Source organism: Motacilla alba, chromosome 1, assembly GCF_015832195.1.
Source record: "Motacilla alba alba isolate MOTALB_02 chromosome 1, Motacilla_alba_V1.0_pri, whole genome shotgun sequence".
Classification (NCBI taxonomy): domain Eukaryota; kingdom Metazoa; phylum Chordata; class Aves; order Passeriformes; family Motacillidae; genus Motacilla; species Motacilla alba.
In genome coordinates, this window is record NC_052016.1 from 110,332,654 (window position 1) to 110,346,693 (window position 14,040).

At 39.4% G+C, this 14,040-nt stretch overlaps 1 protein-coding gene across 3 annotated transcripts in view; it reads left to right on the forward strand.

Annotated features, from left to right (window-relative positions):
* Positions 1-6,181, forward strand: part of MBTPS2 (membrane bound transcription factor peptidase, site 2) — a 37,219-nt gene extending 31,038 nt beyond the window's left edge. For all 3 annotated transcript variants that reach the window (XM_038137603.1, XM_038137583.1, XM_038137593.1), the window contains 2 exons: positions 3,814-3,889; positions 5,170-6,181. In XM_038137603.1, the coding sequence (XP_037993531.1) occupies positions 3,814-3,889; positions 5,170-5,392 (299 nt within the window). In that variant the 3' untranslated portion in view covers positions 5,393-6,181. The remainder of the gene's footprint in view (positions 1-3,813; positions 3,890-5,169) is intronic.
* The last annotated feature ends 7,859 nt before the right edge of the window (positions 6,182-14,040 follow it).

The window sequence follows — 14,040 nt, forward strand, 5'->3', positions numbered from 1 at the left end:
AACACATTGGTGAGAAGACCCTCCTAGCCCATGAAAGGCTGGACCAGTGCTGGCAGCTTACCTGCTTCCTGTGATTTCTGTGGAGCATAGTTGGCAGCCCCGGGATGCAGGATCATCAAGAGAATGAAGAGGAAGAGGAAAAGATGGTGGACAAGGGCCATGGTCCCCCTTCCACCACACTGCTGCTGCTGCAGTTGGGGATGGGGGCTGAGCAGTTGGTTCTTATGGCCAGTGCAGTGCCATGGAGTTCTGTGACCTCATGGCCTCGTGCAGCCAGGGCTGGGCTGTGTGGGGATGGCACTCGGGGTGCTCATGGAGAGCTGCTGGAGCACCGTGGGTCTGTGTGACCTCATGGCCCTGGAATGAGTGGGCAGCCAGGCTGGGCCTGTGTGAGGATGGAACTGGGAAGCTCCTGGGAAGCTGCCCTCCCAAGCAGGGGAGCGCATCCCATAGGGCAGCTTCACCCAAGGGCCGGGACACGGCCTCTCCACTGCAGGATCAAGTACACCTTCTACAAGTCTGCAGACAATGCCAAGCTGAGTGGTGCAGTTGGCACACCTGAAGGATGGGAAGCCATCCAGAGGGACCTGAACAAACTTGGAAAGAACCCTCATGAGGTTCAGTAAGAGCAAGTTCAAGGTCCTGCACCTGCACTGGGGCAAGCCCCTGTATCAAGCTGCAGAAGGCTGTAGTGTCTGCTTGGTTAACCAATGTAATTTTTAAAATAAGACTAAAAGAGTATTTTAATAAAATACTGCATTTAGTTGAATAATTCTGTGTGTAGAATAGGTATAAGGGGGGAAAAAATGTATCTTTGGGGCTTTTTTGTGGTTCAGCTATTTTTTACCATAATGCCTTGATACCAAAAACTGCTCAAAAAACTCATAGAATGTTTCAAAGAACTTCCCAGTTGTATCTCTGATAATCAGTGGCTTATCATACAGGTTTTCTTCTAGAAAGAGATTAGATACAATGAAGAAATTCTTCACTAAACGTGATGAGGCACTGAAACATGTTGCCCATAGAAATGTAGGCTGCCCCATCCCTGGTAGTGTTCAAGGCAAGGCTGGATGGGGTTTTGAGCAACCTGGTCTAGTAGAAGATGTTCCAGCCTCTTGTATTTGCTGGGTTCGCCAGAGGAGGAAGGAATGACTCCATGTTCTTAGAAGGCTAATTTATTATTTTATGATACTATATTATACTAAAGAATACTATACTAAAATATACTAAAGAATACTTACAGAAGGCTAGAAAGAATAATAGTGAAAACTTGTGACTCTCTCTAGAGCCTTGACACAGCTTGGCTGTGATTGGTCATTAAGTCAAAACAATTCACATGAAACCAATGAAGCAACCACCTGTTGGATAAACAATCTCCAAACACATTCCAAAGCACCAAAACACAGGAGAAGCAAATGAGATAATAATGTTTTCCTTTTTCTCTGAGGCTTCCCAGGAGAAGAATCCTGGGCAACGGGATTTTTCCAGAAAATGTGGTGGTGACAGCTGTCTGTGCCAGGGAGGTTGGAACAGGATGATGTTTAAGGTCTCTTCTTACCCAAATCATTCTATGATTCTGTGATTGCCTTGACTTTCTGACTTTCTGAGCTGGGTAGTGTCCAGGATTTCTGTCTATTGTGGTCTTCACTCAGTCATCCAACAGACTTATTTTCTCTCAGTTCCCCTAAATCAAAGGTCAGTCTTAAGCTTTAAGCAAAAACATGACTTTCAAGCACACTGAAATAGCTCTCTGCATTGATACCGAATAGCTCTCTGCTTGTTGCCACACCAAACCCATTCTTTTTTTCGTTCTCCTTGCTCTCCATATCTTTCCAACTCATGATGTGTTTGTTGGCTGGACTTCTCAGAAGGGCATCTGTTAACAGAAGAAAATGTCTTTATGTGGCTGAATGGACCAGTTCTCTTCCTTATGTGACTTTAGAACTACGTACCCTTGCCTTTGTTACTGTGTCCTTGAATTCTTTACTGAACCTGAAGAAATCTGATCTCACTCTTAAGTAAAATATACTTAGCACTACTTTTTGGATGTTATGTTCCCAGTGTTCTCTTAGCCTATGGTTAAAATTTCTCCAAGGGTGGGTTAAACTTCCCTTGGAAGTTCCTTTCCCAAGGGGTATTTGTATTGAGTGGATTTGAACTCTTGCCTTCAAATATCTCTGCAGAGGTTTGTATTTCTTATGGCTGTAACTATTCTCCACGTAGGTGGGGAAAATTCAGGCCATCGTGGCCATTCAGGCTGGCAACTCACAGCTAAAGCTGTTCTTTAAAGAGAGAGAGTATTGCTGGTACTATGCAAGTTTATTCTCAAGGTGGTTTTCTAATTCTGCATTAATTTACCCTAACCTGTTCTTCTGGGGATAAGAGCTCGCTGTGCCTTCCTTGTAGTAGGAAAGGCATTTTTCTTGCAGCTATCCCAGAATGGTTCTCAAACAGTCCCTGGTGCTGGCAGACCCAGATTGCTACCCAGGTGGAACATCCCTGCACTAACAGTGCCTTCTGGCAGGTCTCAACCTACTGCACTTGCCTTGAAGAATCTCTCAGAAACATTTGACATGCAGTCGACTGAAGGTTCATGTACACCTCCAAAGAACAGTGTGTACAGTGATAAAGTATTCAAGATCATGTGGTCCTTGACTCTGCAGTTTTCCAGTCACTATTTTTAAGGATGCCAAGCCCCACCTCCCAGGCTTTTGAGTTGCACCAAGTTATATCTTGAAGTCACTTATCATCTGAACATAGAAGAGAAGCCACTTGTGGCCTGGCTATGATGCCTTGTGAAGGCTGACCTAGAACAGAGGCTAGACAGAGTTAAAGAATAAAGTAGGGATTTATTAAAAGGCCTCAATGGTTCCACCTTGGGCAGCACAAGAGCCCAACCAGGGCTACCCAAGATGAACCCAAAATGGTCACAAAATGGACGACTGGTCATGAGCTCTGTCACTTTTATAAGTTCTGGTCCATTGGCATATTGGAGTTAATTCTCCAGTTATAGCTTTAGGTTATAAAGTCCCATCCTTCTTGCTTTTCTCTCTTCATTCCACCATTGTTTGTGCTCTTGGGCCTGAGATTTGGATCATTTGTTCTTGGTCCCCAACTAGAGAAGGAATTGCTTTGTCTCCCTACTCTGTGAAGAGAGCTCACTGTCCCTTAATATGAAGCTTAGAACTACACACCAAAGCAGTACAGAATCTGAAAAATATAAAAGCCAAAACCGGAGGCATCAACTAACTGGTATTGTGTGATGCAGCTGTGCATCCCCTCATGGCCTTTGCTTTCTCAGAGGGGCTCCAGAATTCTGCTCCCCATCTCCCCCTCTCCTGTACACCATGAGCTCAGCCTCAGGTTAGGGGGATCTTCTGCAGGTACTGCCAGAGAAAATTTTTTCTAGCCTTCAGAAAAAATACACGTGTGCACCCACAGTATGCATGTGGACTGCATGTGTTGAAAAAGTCTGGTAACTATTATCTCTTTTTTTTTTTGAAAAATACTGGAATCATACAGTGGGGTCTTTATGATAAAGATGCCTCTGGAAAGATGTATTTTAGATCTAGTTTTACTGAAATGCTCATTGTGCTTTGTGTAGTGATTTTACTGTGATAGTGGCCACGTTTAAGAATATAATAGCTGCACTGTTGTAAAAACAAAAAAACCCAATCAAACCCTTATTGAGACTGATTATTTGTCCTGGAAGAGGGTAATTTCACATGTGATTTTTCTGCAAAATTATAATCTAAAATTCATAATGTTATAACCCTGGAATGACTTTTCATGCTTTGTGTATTTTCATTTCAGTAAGTCTCAGCAGTTTTGTACCACGACAAAACTTTCTAAGTATCGATCTGCCTGTGGTGATAGAGACATTTTGCAAGTATCCTTTGATGTATGTTTGTTCTTTTAAGGTAAGAAGGGAACTGTTCAGAATTTAGTGACCTATCAAAACTTCAGTTGGATGTCATTTTAGACAGGATGCCCTAAAATATTTCTGAAGAGATTTGACATCTTTATCCCATCTCTGCATTGATTATTGTCCATATGCCAAGCTAAAAATGAAATCTCTCACTTTCTTGTGTAGAGCATATGTTTGGTCAGTGCTTTTTTTAACTCTTGCGAATGAGCCTTAACAGATGTGACAAGAAAGCCAAAGTAAGCCTGAATTTAAGTCAGGAAAAAAGAGATGTTCTTGCTAGCTTTGCAATATCAGAGTTTTATTTTTATTGTGTCATTATACTGAACTAAATAACAGTTTCCTTTTTGTTTTTTTTTTCTTCAAATGAAAAGAAAATAGCTGTTCAAAAAACAGGATAATTCAATTAACTCTTGCTTATTAATGAACAAGATTATATATATACAATACATATAGATTAGTAGACTTGAATGTTGCTAATCTACGAACCCTTAACCTTAGGAACTGAAGGGTTTATGCGTGGCCATAGAATAACTAAACTGTGTAGTTCAGTTTAATAACAAGTCCTTAGAAGCAGAGGAAAGGTACCACATAAGCTCCTGATTTCTGAGAACACATCAAGGTTCACACTGCCCCAGCTGCTTTCTGACTGGGTCTTCTTGCCAGGCCATTCAGGATGGGGGTAGGTACTGCAGTTAGCAAAGTTCACTTTAACCAAAAGTGACAATTTGCCTCGTGCCTCGTGCACACACATGTACAGAAATCCACTCAGCTTTTCTGGCTAAGGTAAGTGGAAGGGATAGGTCAGATTTCTGAGGATATTCTAGTCATTTACTAGGGAGTGTTTTGGAAAATATTCCTAATCATGATTTCATACTTGGGTCTAGAGTACCTTCTTAGTTCAGAGCTACAACTTTCCTCCAAAACCACACCAAGCAAGCAAAGAAGATGGTGGTTTTCCTGTCTCCTGCTTTCACTCAAATTGTGAGGAGTGCAGGTTTAAGTATCCAAACTTAGCTCTTAAAAAATAAAAATCTATAAAAGCAATTCTCTGAGTAGGTATGTTATGGCATAAAACTAATTTTACTCATATAATTTCTGTGAGAAAGAATGGCAGCTAGAAAAATAACCTTTGTATGTCTCTTCATACTAGAAATACAGTACATATATCTTAATTTTTTATTACTTTTTTTATTTAACATTTGCTCAGATACTTTATATGAACCTTAACTGCATTCAACCAGGTACCTCATCTCACTATCAGGAGCACTGGCAGTTATCAATGCTGTACCCTGCTTTGCTTTGGATGGTCAGTGGATATTAAATTCCTTCCTGGAAGCCACACTGAGCTCCCTAATTGTAGAAAAACAAAACAGAGAGCTTGTTGGCTTTTTGATTTTGCTGGCTGGTAGTGCACTTTTGGCTGCCAATGTTGCACTGGGACTTTGGATGGTGACAGCACGATAAAACAGTGTACATTCTTCCATCAATTCTCAAAGTACACTGAAACAGTGAATCCATTACCTTTTAAAATTTGTCCAGTACTGAGATTGAAATAATTCCCTTAATGTGACACTGAAAGAACAGTCAACTGGTGGTTGCTGTTTTAATTTAAAACTTTATAACACCTGTGGTCATGGGAAATCTCATAGGAAAAAGTAGGAGCCTTTTTATTTACTCTTTAAGCACTGTATTCATTCTGGAGAAATTTCATTTTAAGATTTCATAGGAAAAAATCAGACTTCATTAATTCAGATCTCAAAATAAGGGAATTATTTTGCCTCAAGCATTTGTAAAGTGGGACAAAAAAACAGTTTTTTTTTTAAATTTAAATAATTGTCTGTGTGGGCTCTGATGATTTCTCAATCAGCATAGTTTTTAGTGACTTATTTTGGTTTTTTTAAGTCTGATTTTCTACCAAACTGGATTTTAAGAAGCCCTAACGTTTGATCTCAAAATGGGGAAAAGCTAGCTAAATGCTTACCATGTGTTAATGAGGAGAGAGCAGCCATTTGGGTTAGTGGCTTTCCTTTCCACCTGGCCAAAATGACTGGAGGAATGTTGTCCTCAAGATGGAGATGAGAAGTGCCAATGTCTGCTAAAAATGAAGCATGTGGCAGGATAACAAAGCCCACATGTTTGTGTTGCTTACACTTTCAGTTGTGTATTATCAGACACAGCTGAATTTTTTTAAAGGCAATATTTGTCAGCAGTAGCTGACAAGGTAACAGAAATTTAGTTTCTGAGTGCTGAAGTATGCTGAAGTATGCTGAAGTATGCACAGTTTTCCTAAGTGATATGTAATGTTTGTGGTGTTCTACTCAGAAAATAATACTGTATTCTATCTGTTCACAGTTGAAAGTGAAACCTGTTGTTCTTATGGTGTCTACCTTCTAATGCTATGCATGCAATATGTACAGTAACTCACTGATGGTTTTCTGTATTTCAAGGGGTAATTTTCCTTTGCTAGGATTCGTACTGTTCAAAGATAGCTAACAAAGATATTTAGCTTGTCTTGGATACGAATTATTTAGAGAATGAATATGATTGTGACTTCAACTATTTAAACATTTGGCTTTGCTTTCTGAGATGAGTACAGACCCTATCCTTGTTCTTAAATCAACAGTGGAAGGACAGTCAGTGTTTTACTGACTGAAGTATGTCTGACGTGCTTTGAAGCTCTTTAGGTTTGTAATGTCTTGTACCCAATAGAATTACATATTTCATGTCTTTTCCTCCTGTGATACTGCCTAGTTTATCTAAACCAGGTTCAGTCAGAGCCTTGCCTCAGTATAGGCTGATATTTAAACAAAAATGCTCTGGTTTGGGAGCCTAAATATTTGAAATAGAAAATTTGTGAAAAATACCCTGCAACTTCTGCCTCATACAGCTCCCACAGGAGCTGCAGCAGCTCAGAGTTCCTTTACAGAAACAGCCTTTCCACCAGGAACTGCAGTGGAACCTAAGCTCACAGATCCTGGCCTGCAGGGAGTACTGAAACATCCAGGAGCAGGTAAAATAGATTCTTTTGGCACTTGAGGTGAAAGCCTGGGTATTTTCAAAGTGGGGCTGAGCCAAATTCCTGGTGTTGCTGCACAGATTCATCATAACTCTATGATGCTTGCATTCACCCGCTGATGTGTACTTTTGCACAGTAGCTTTCACACTTAAGGTGTACTCCTTTCTTACAATGATGCAGGCAGTAATGAGAAACCATGTTTATTTATTTGTTGTTGGCTAGTTTACATCCCCTTCCAGTGCTGCCAGAGGCTGGCCTGTGCCTCTCCTTTTCAGTCATTTCAGTTCAGACAGGTTCTGGTAGGAGAGCGTGAATCCTTCAATCCAGTGTGAGCTGGCTCCTTTGGGGACCATTAAAAGTAAAACAAAATGTAAGAAAAGAAAAGCATTCTACACCCTGTAAGTCTAACTTGTCATCACTCCTGGAAACACAGAGAGGTTTCAGAGTAGCAGTTCTGATGGGCCACTCCTCCATCCCTCGGTGGGCAGGAGGACAGGAGCAGCCTGGTCCTTGCACAAGGCCTGGCTCTGAGACTCTGTTCCAGACTGCTCTCTCACCTCAGTGGCTGTTTACTGATCTGAGCTCTTTCTTTCAGTGGCTCTATAACACTTTCCTCTGTCTCATCCAATCTACAGTGCAAAAAATTAATTTGGACTTAAAAGTTTTAATGTATTTAGTAACACAGGATATTTACTTCCAAAACATGTCAAGTTTGATATTTATTTACTCACGTTGACTACAATGGCTTGGAGCAATCCTTTAGCATAGTGCCTCTCATAGAAATATAGGCAACAGATTCAGGAAACCCAAAGCTTCTGAATTGGCATGCACAAATTTCATCTGCTATAATGAGGCTGGCTGGCTGTTCCTGGTTATTAAGTGTGCTACCAAAACATGAAGTTTTATCAAATGACGCTAAAGCCACTGTACTTTACACAGTCAGTGAAAGCCACAGTTCTGCTAAGTAGAACTTCAGTCTGTGTCTGACCTCATAAGGAAGAAGAGGGTGGAGAAGACATTGGTCATGGCTTTAGCAAAACAGACACACAAGTGCACTGTAAAGACCCTGGATAGCATGTATGGAAGAGAGAGTACTAGAAGTGATTGAAAATAATTCATGAGTCCATTTCTCCACATGCTAAAATTGGACTGAGAAAGGGTTGATTTAGGTATGTACAGGTTGTTCAGATCAAGACTTTAGGCAAACTGAGTGTGAGTGGTGACCCAGCGCATCTTAGATTGGTATAGACAAAGGTAATAGTCAGGTTGGACTCCTCTCATAAGAAGAAGTTGTTCAGTGGGTCCATTACATTCTGTATAATCCTGACATATGGATTACATTCTGATAAGCATGTGCCATACGTACACTTACAGGGATGATTTTTCCTTGGGCTTTGGTCATTTATTTAGCAAGAGAAAACACAAAAGTACAGAGTGATTTTTGTGTGTTGGATTTTTACATCAGCATTTCTGATGTGTGTTTTGTTTTTGTAAAAATAGGAAGTCTTTAAATTAAATCCTTCTACATCTTATTCTAATTAGCCCCTCAGAATCTTTAATACAGAATCCATCAATATAATTCTAGGGCATGTTGACTGGACTATAAAACACAGCACTCTTAAAGATTGGATGGCTGCTGTTATTTATGTATATACTATGCATTTTAAATCTGTATCAGATGGAAAAAGTAATGTCTAATATTCAGAAATGTTATACTTAGCTTTTGTTTGAAAATTTCCAGAAAAATTCCATAATTATAATCATTGTTCTACTTTTTTTTTAATGAAGTTGTTTTTTATACCAGCAAATATTTACATAGCATTTTCTGATAGTGCATGATATGACATGAAAATGGCAAACTCCTTAGCATGGGGGATGTTACATGCGCTTTGCTAACTTGGGAATTTAAAAGCAGTTTGCTTCTGTACAAATTAAATGAAGGAGGATTCAGCAGAAAAAGTATAGACAAAGTTGCAGATTAGTCATCCCAAATTATGAGCCACAGTGGAAAATTTGTTAACTCATCCTTTTTATTTAGAATGAAACAACCATGTTAATAGTTTCTGTGACAACTGGTTAATAGTTAATGTGACAATTCTACATTTGTGGATATGTGTGTATACATACATTTGTATACCAGATACATACATAGCCATAGGATGGATTAGTGGTTTTTTAGGGATAGCTTACAGCAATCCTCCATATCCTGCAATGTGGGCTTTTGTTTTTCTTTTTCCTTCTCTCTGTGAATTCTCTCTATGGTTTTCTCTGGATGTGAAAAGAGAAACTTATGTTTTCTTCCCAAAAGCAATTCTTAACTTCTTTATTAACAGAAGACAAGTGATGGGGACACGATGTAACCACAGCTGCATGAGTTTTGTTCAGCTGATATTTAAAGCGTGTTTCTTATTTCTGTGAAGCCTCAGCTACAAGCATGATAAACACAGCTTTTTCAGGGCAACTAAAAAAGGTCAGCCTTCACTCTTTACTGCTGCTGTTTGTGCTGTTCTGGAGACCTGGGATGAACAAGACTCTGTAGAGCACAGTGAAGAAATAAAGTTTTCAGGACAGAACTCTCCATGGCAGTCAGGGTGTTTCACCTTTCTTTTATTAGGGATATGTTTTGTTCAGTTTAGCACATCAGCAATCCCAGCATTCCCATAGCTTCCCATACATTTTACATGATGTCAAAGGTTGACCTGTAGGAATATTTTTTAAATAAATTATGTATGTCTTACAAATTCAGAGCTTTCACACAGATCTGGATATCACTAATGACAGATGAAGAAGGCTTATAAAGGTTTATATAGCCTAGTCTGTATTTAATTGTTTTAAAAATTTGTGAGTTAAACTCTAGATATAAGTAGTTATTTGTAAAATATGCTTTCTGTACACCTGCATTCAGACCATTTTCCACAACCAGTCTTGCCTCAGCTTTGTTCTTGTAATTTTGTGAGTAAGGAATCTTGAATCTTAACACAGGTACGATCCAATATTGTCAAATATTTTATACCCTCTTGATCCTGAATTTCATGTGACACTTTCTATTGATTAGTTATTTACTGTGGCTGAGTTACCTGGGATGCACACCCTGCACAATGCAGCATTTGGGAACATTGCACTGGGGACTGCCAGAAAACAGCAGCTCTGTGACTCCTGGTCCTTGGGCTCATCCACTCCATCATGTGAAGAGCAGATGGCAGCGTTTAAGGGCAGTGAAGGACTTCAGTCCACGGCAGCTTTATGAAACTTTCACACTGCTGACCTGGTGTGAAAGGACAGGAACAAAGAGCAGGATATGACACTGCAATTCCTTTCATTCCGTTTACATTGTCATGAAACCTGAAAAGAACTTGCAATTAACATTTCAGAGCAGGAAGATATGTTTTCCAGCCCTTCACTGAATCATTCAGTGACTGGTGGTCAAACTTTTTTCTTAACACTTTGTCATTCCTTTGATAAATATGTGCTGAATGAGTAGCATGGGTAGTTGAAGCATATTTTGTAAAATGGACTTGGGTATTTCTCACCTCTGGATGTTCATCCTGGGATGGTTTTTGCAGCATCACAGTATAATTGATCTTCATTGATAATGAGTTGAAAGTTTGGAGGCTATTTCCAAGCCATCACTAGGAAAATCGATTTTCAAGTTGTTTGTTAATATTTTAAATTTATGTTTTCCTTACATTACTTTGTTTTTAGATTTCATTTACTCAGTTGATCTTATCTAAAGCCTGTCAATGGAATATGTATTGTTTAGAAATTCACTGTGAGGTTTTTTTTCCCTCTACATGGCCTTATTTTTCACACTGACTCACAGCTGTGGAATGTTAGATTTCTAGACCCTTTGTTCCCACTATGCATTGTTCATGATCATGGGTTTTTTTAAAAAACAGGAAAAAAAGAAAGCTTCATTTTGAAAATGTCAGCTAACAAATATATGGATCACTGAATAATGTATTGTGGTTTTGTTTTGCTTTTTTCTCTATTTAATTAACCAAACAATAAGTATTGTTTTCTATGTATGATAAATGTATCCTGCAAATAAATTCATTGTCTGATTGTTGATGTGCTTACGTCTGTTTTTAAAAATAAGGTAGAGTGACATAATTCCTTATTAGTTATTAGTGGCAATTGCCATATTCTGTCACATATTCTCATTCTCTTCATGTGAGATTCATATATTCTCTCTGGGTACCAGCAAGATACACCATCCTTTTCAGTATCTGGCCACCTAAAAATACCAATAACTATAACTTGACCTTTCCTTATTTATCAGCTTATCACAGTAAGTAGTAGTTGAAATATTTGATGCTGGATGTCATCGTCAAGGTAAGCAAAACCACTGCTCTGGCCAGTCCTGTGTGAAGAACTTAGAATGTCAGCTCTTCAAAGGTGAACTGAAATATGACAGCCTTTGATTTGTGTATCCAGGCCAGCCCAGAGCTGAGCACATCCCCTGGCTGGTTCTGGACAGGTTTCCTTGGGTATCCAGGTGGTGTCTGGGCTGTGCTAGCACCCAGCTCTGTGTGGAAGTGTTGCTGTTCCTTGAGCAAGCTCATCTGGAGCCAGCCAGGTTATTTGTTCTGAGAACTGAGGCAGCCTTTGTTGCCTATTGGACACGCTGTTACTTTATACAAGCAGAGCTGTTTCAGCAATCGTGGCTTTGTTCCCAGATAAAAGATTGCCATGAGGAGTGGACACAAAGCACAGATTGGACACATTGGTAGGGTTTCCCAGATAGGTTGCTATGCAGTTTTTGCAGGTTTCTGAATTGCATTTTTCTGGCATGAGGAGAAGAGATGCCTATTTTTTTTCCTCTTACCCGTGTTAAAGGTAGATACAGTAGCTTTTTTTTTTTCTGAAGCATGTAAGCTTTTAGGAGAGTTCTGAGGTTTTCCAGTTGGTTTTGAAAAGCGTATCCTTTACTGTAATGAGGTATGTTCCTCTTGTAATCTGGAAAAACAATCAATTATATCCTAATGTCATCCTGAGGAATCTTGCCTTATTCACTAATGTAATTTCAGGGTAAAATTTAAGAAGAAACCCTGCATCTATAAGTCTTATTGCTGGTAACTTTATAAAGAAAGCTAAATATAATTCTTCCTGTGATCATACCAGTTTGAACCACGAAGCAGAAGCATTTCTGAATATCTGCAGTAGATCTGTATGCACTGAACTCACTTAAATATTTTTTAAGTATTTTTATGATCTTCGGATGTGTCCTACACAACAAAATAAAATTTAAGGTTTGATTCTGATCTTACGATGGTAAACTGAGATAATTCACAACATTTATGATGACTAAGCTGATAAATGTCTTGTAGCTGGACTAAAATTTTCCTCTTTTTTTACCTCAGAGAGATGTGGGTCTAGTGTTTGCTTTCATACTTTTAAGTATGGTGTTGTTGAAATATAATTGGATATTCTTGCCAATTATGTATCACATTATTTACATTTATGATTAGTTCTACCTCTTTTTAGTTCTTTGCAAGTATATTTGTGGCTGCATAATATGTCACTGCCACTTCTGCCTGTCTTGAAAACACATGGTCCTGCATACTTTTTTATTTCCCCCCCCAAAGGAATCTTTCAAACTGAAAATAAATACTTTTTTTCCTTTTTTCTTTTTAATGTCATCCTTTTAATTTGCTATTGCTTTACAAAAGTTCCTGTCCTTTAACCTTTTATGGCTCTTTGAGGACATCCATTAAAATATTGCCAGATTTTTTTTTTTAATTTCCCCAAACCAACTGAATTTGATTCAGTTGCCCACGCAGCCATCTGGTGTGGTCTGAGATATCCTAAGGTGTTCTTAGCTTAAAAATCTGACTTGAAATAACATTTTGAAACTCATCCCCCACTTGTCTCCTTTTGTTTCCTGGTGGATGAGTCCCAGGGTTTCTGAGACCTACACACGGGGCTTCCAGATGTGGGTGAGACCCTACTGGAGATCAAAGACATTCTGGACCAGCTGCTGGATACTTGGAAAGGTACCTGAGGGCATTTTGTATCACACCAGATGCCTGCACGTGGGTAACAAATCAAGCCAAACAGATTCCTTTCCTTCCTGGCATTTTTTCCTCTTTGGCTCATGAATTACAGTAGACTATGAGGCTTTTTGAGTAAGGATATCTGACATAAAATTCATGTAAGCTTTTCTGTTTGTGCAGAATGGTGTGATCCAGACTGTTATATAAGTCAGGCTAGCAGAATCCATTCATTCTCCTCCTGCACTGACCTCAGGCCCGGGAGCAGCAGAAATTACTGCTGCTGCCTTACTTACAGCAAGAAAAAGGAAGGCTGATGTTACGAGGAAAATCCCATCAGTCTCAGGCTGTGAAGGCAGCCGGTAGAGACAGGGCATGGCAGGGGTCTGTGATCATCCCTGCCAAGTGCCACAGCTGTGCCTTTGACTGGATTTAACTTGCAGGAGAGAAGAAATGAGACTCACAGTTAAGAACGGGATAAAGCCAGGGAAGGGACTGATGGAGAGAGGCGGTTCGTTCATTTACAGAATCATTAATGACTCCACAGAAAGCATTTTTACTGCTTTTATTTTTTCCATTGAAGCGTTTACAGAGCTGACCTGCAACTAGAACTAACAAACTTCAGTCACTGGTAGAAACACATTGGTAGCAAGATCAAAGGGGCATTAAAACCCTGACGTTCTAGACAGCAGTTCAGGGTGTTCAGAGTTTTGTCCCTCTCCCTGAATGAAGATCAGGACCAATCTGACTTTCAGTTAGTCTGGATGCAAAGAACTTTCTTCTCCTGTTTCCACAATCCCCCTTCAGCATGAGTTAACCTTACAAATGCAATTATTAAGAAAATCAGTTTTTGAAATGTTTTGCCCCTTGGCTTTGTTTTCCTGTAGTATTTGAATAATTAACAGACACTTGGCCAAGCCACCTGTATCTCTACCATTGCTGCAAAATCAGCAAAGATTATGAATGTGCATTATAAACCATTAGTTCCTGGGTACTTGCCACAGGTTATAGCAACAATTTTTTTTTTCTTCACTTTGACTGTTTACTGCTCTTTATTAGATGCTTGAATTTATTCCCTGGAAATGTTCTGGCACTCGCAGGGCTAA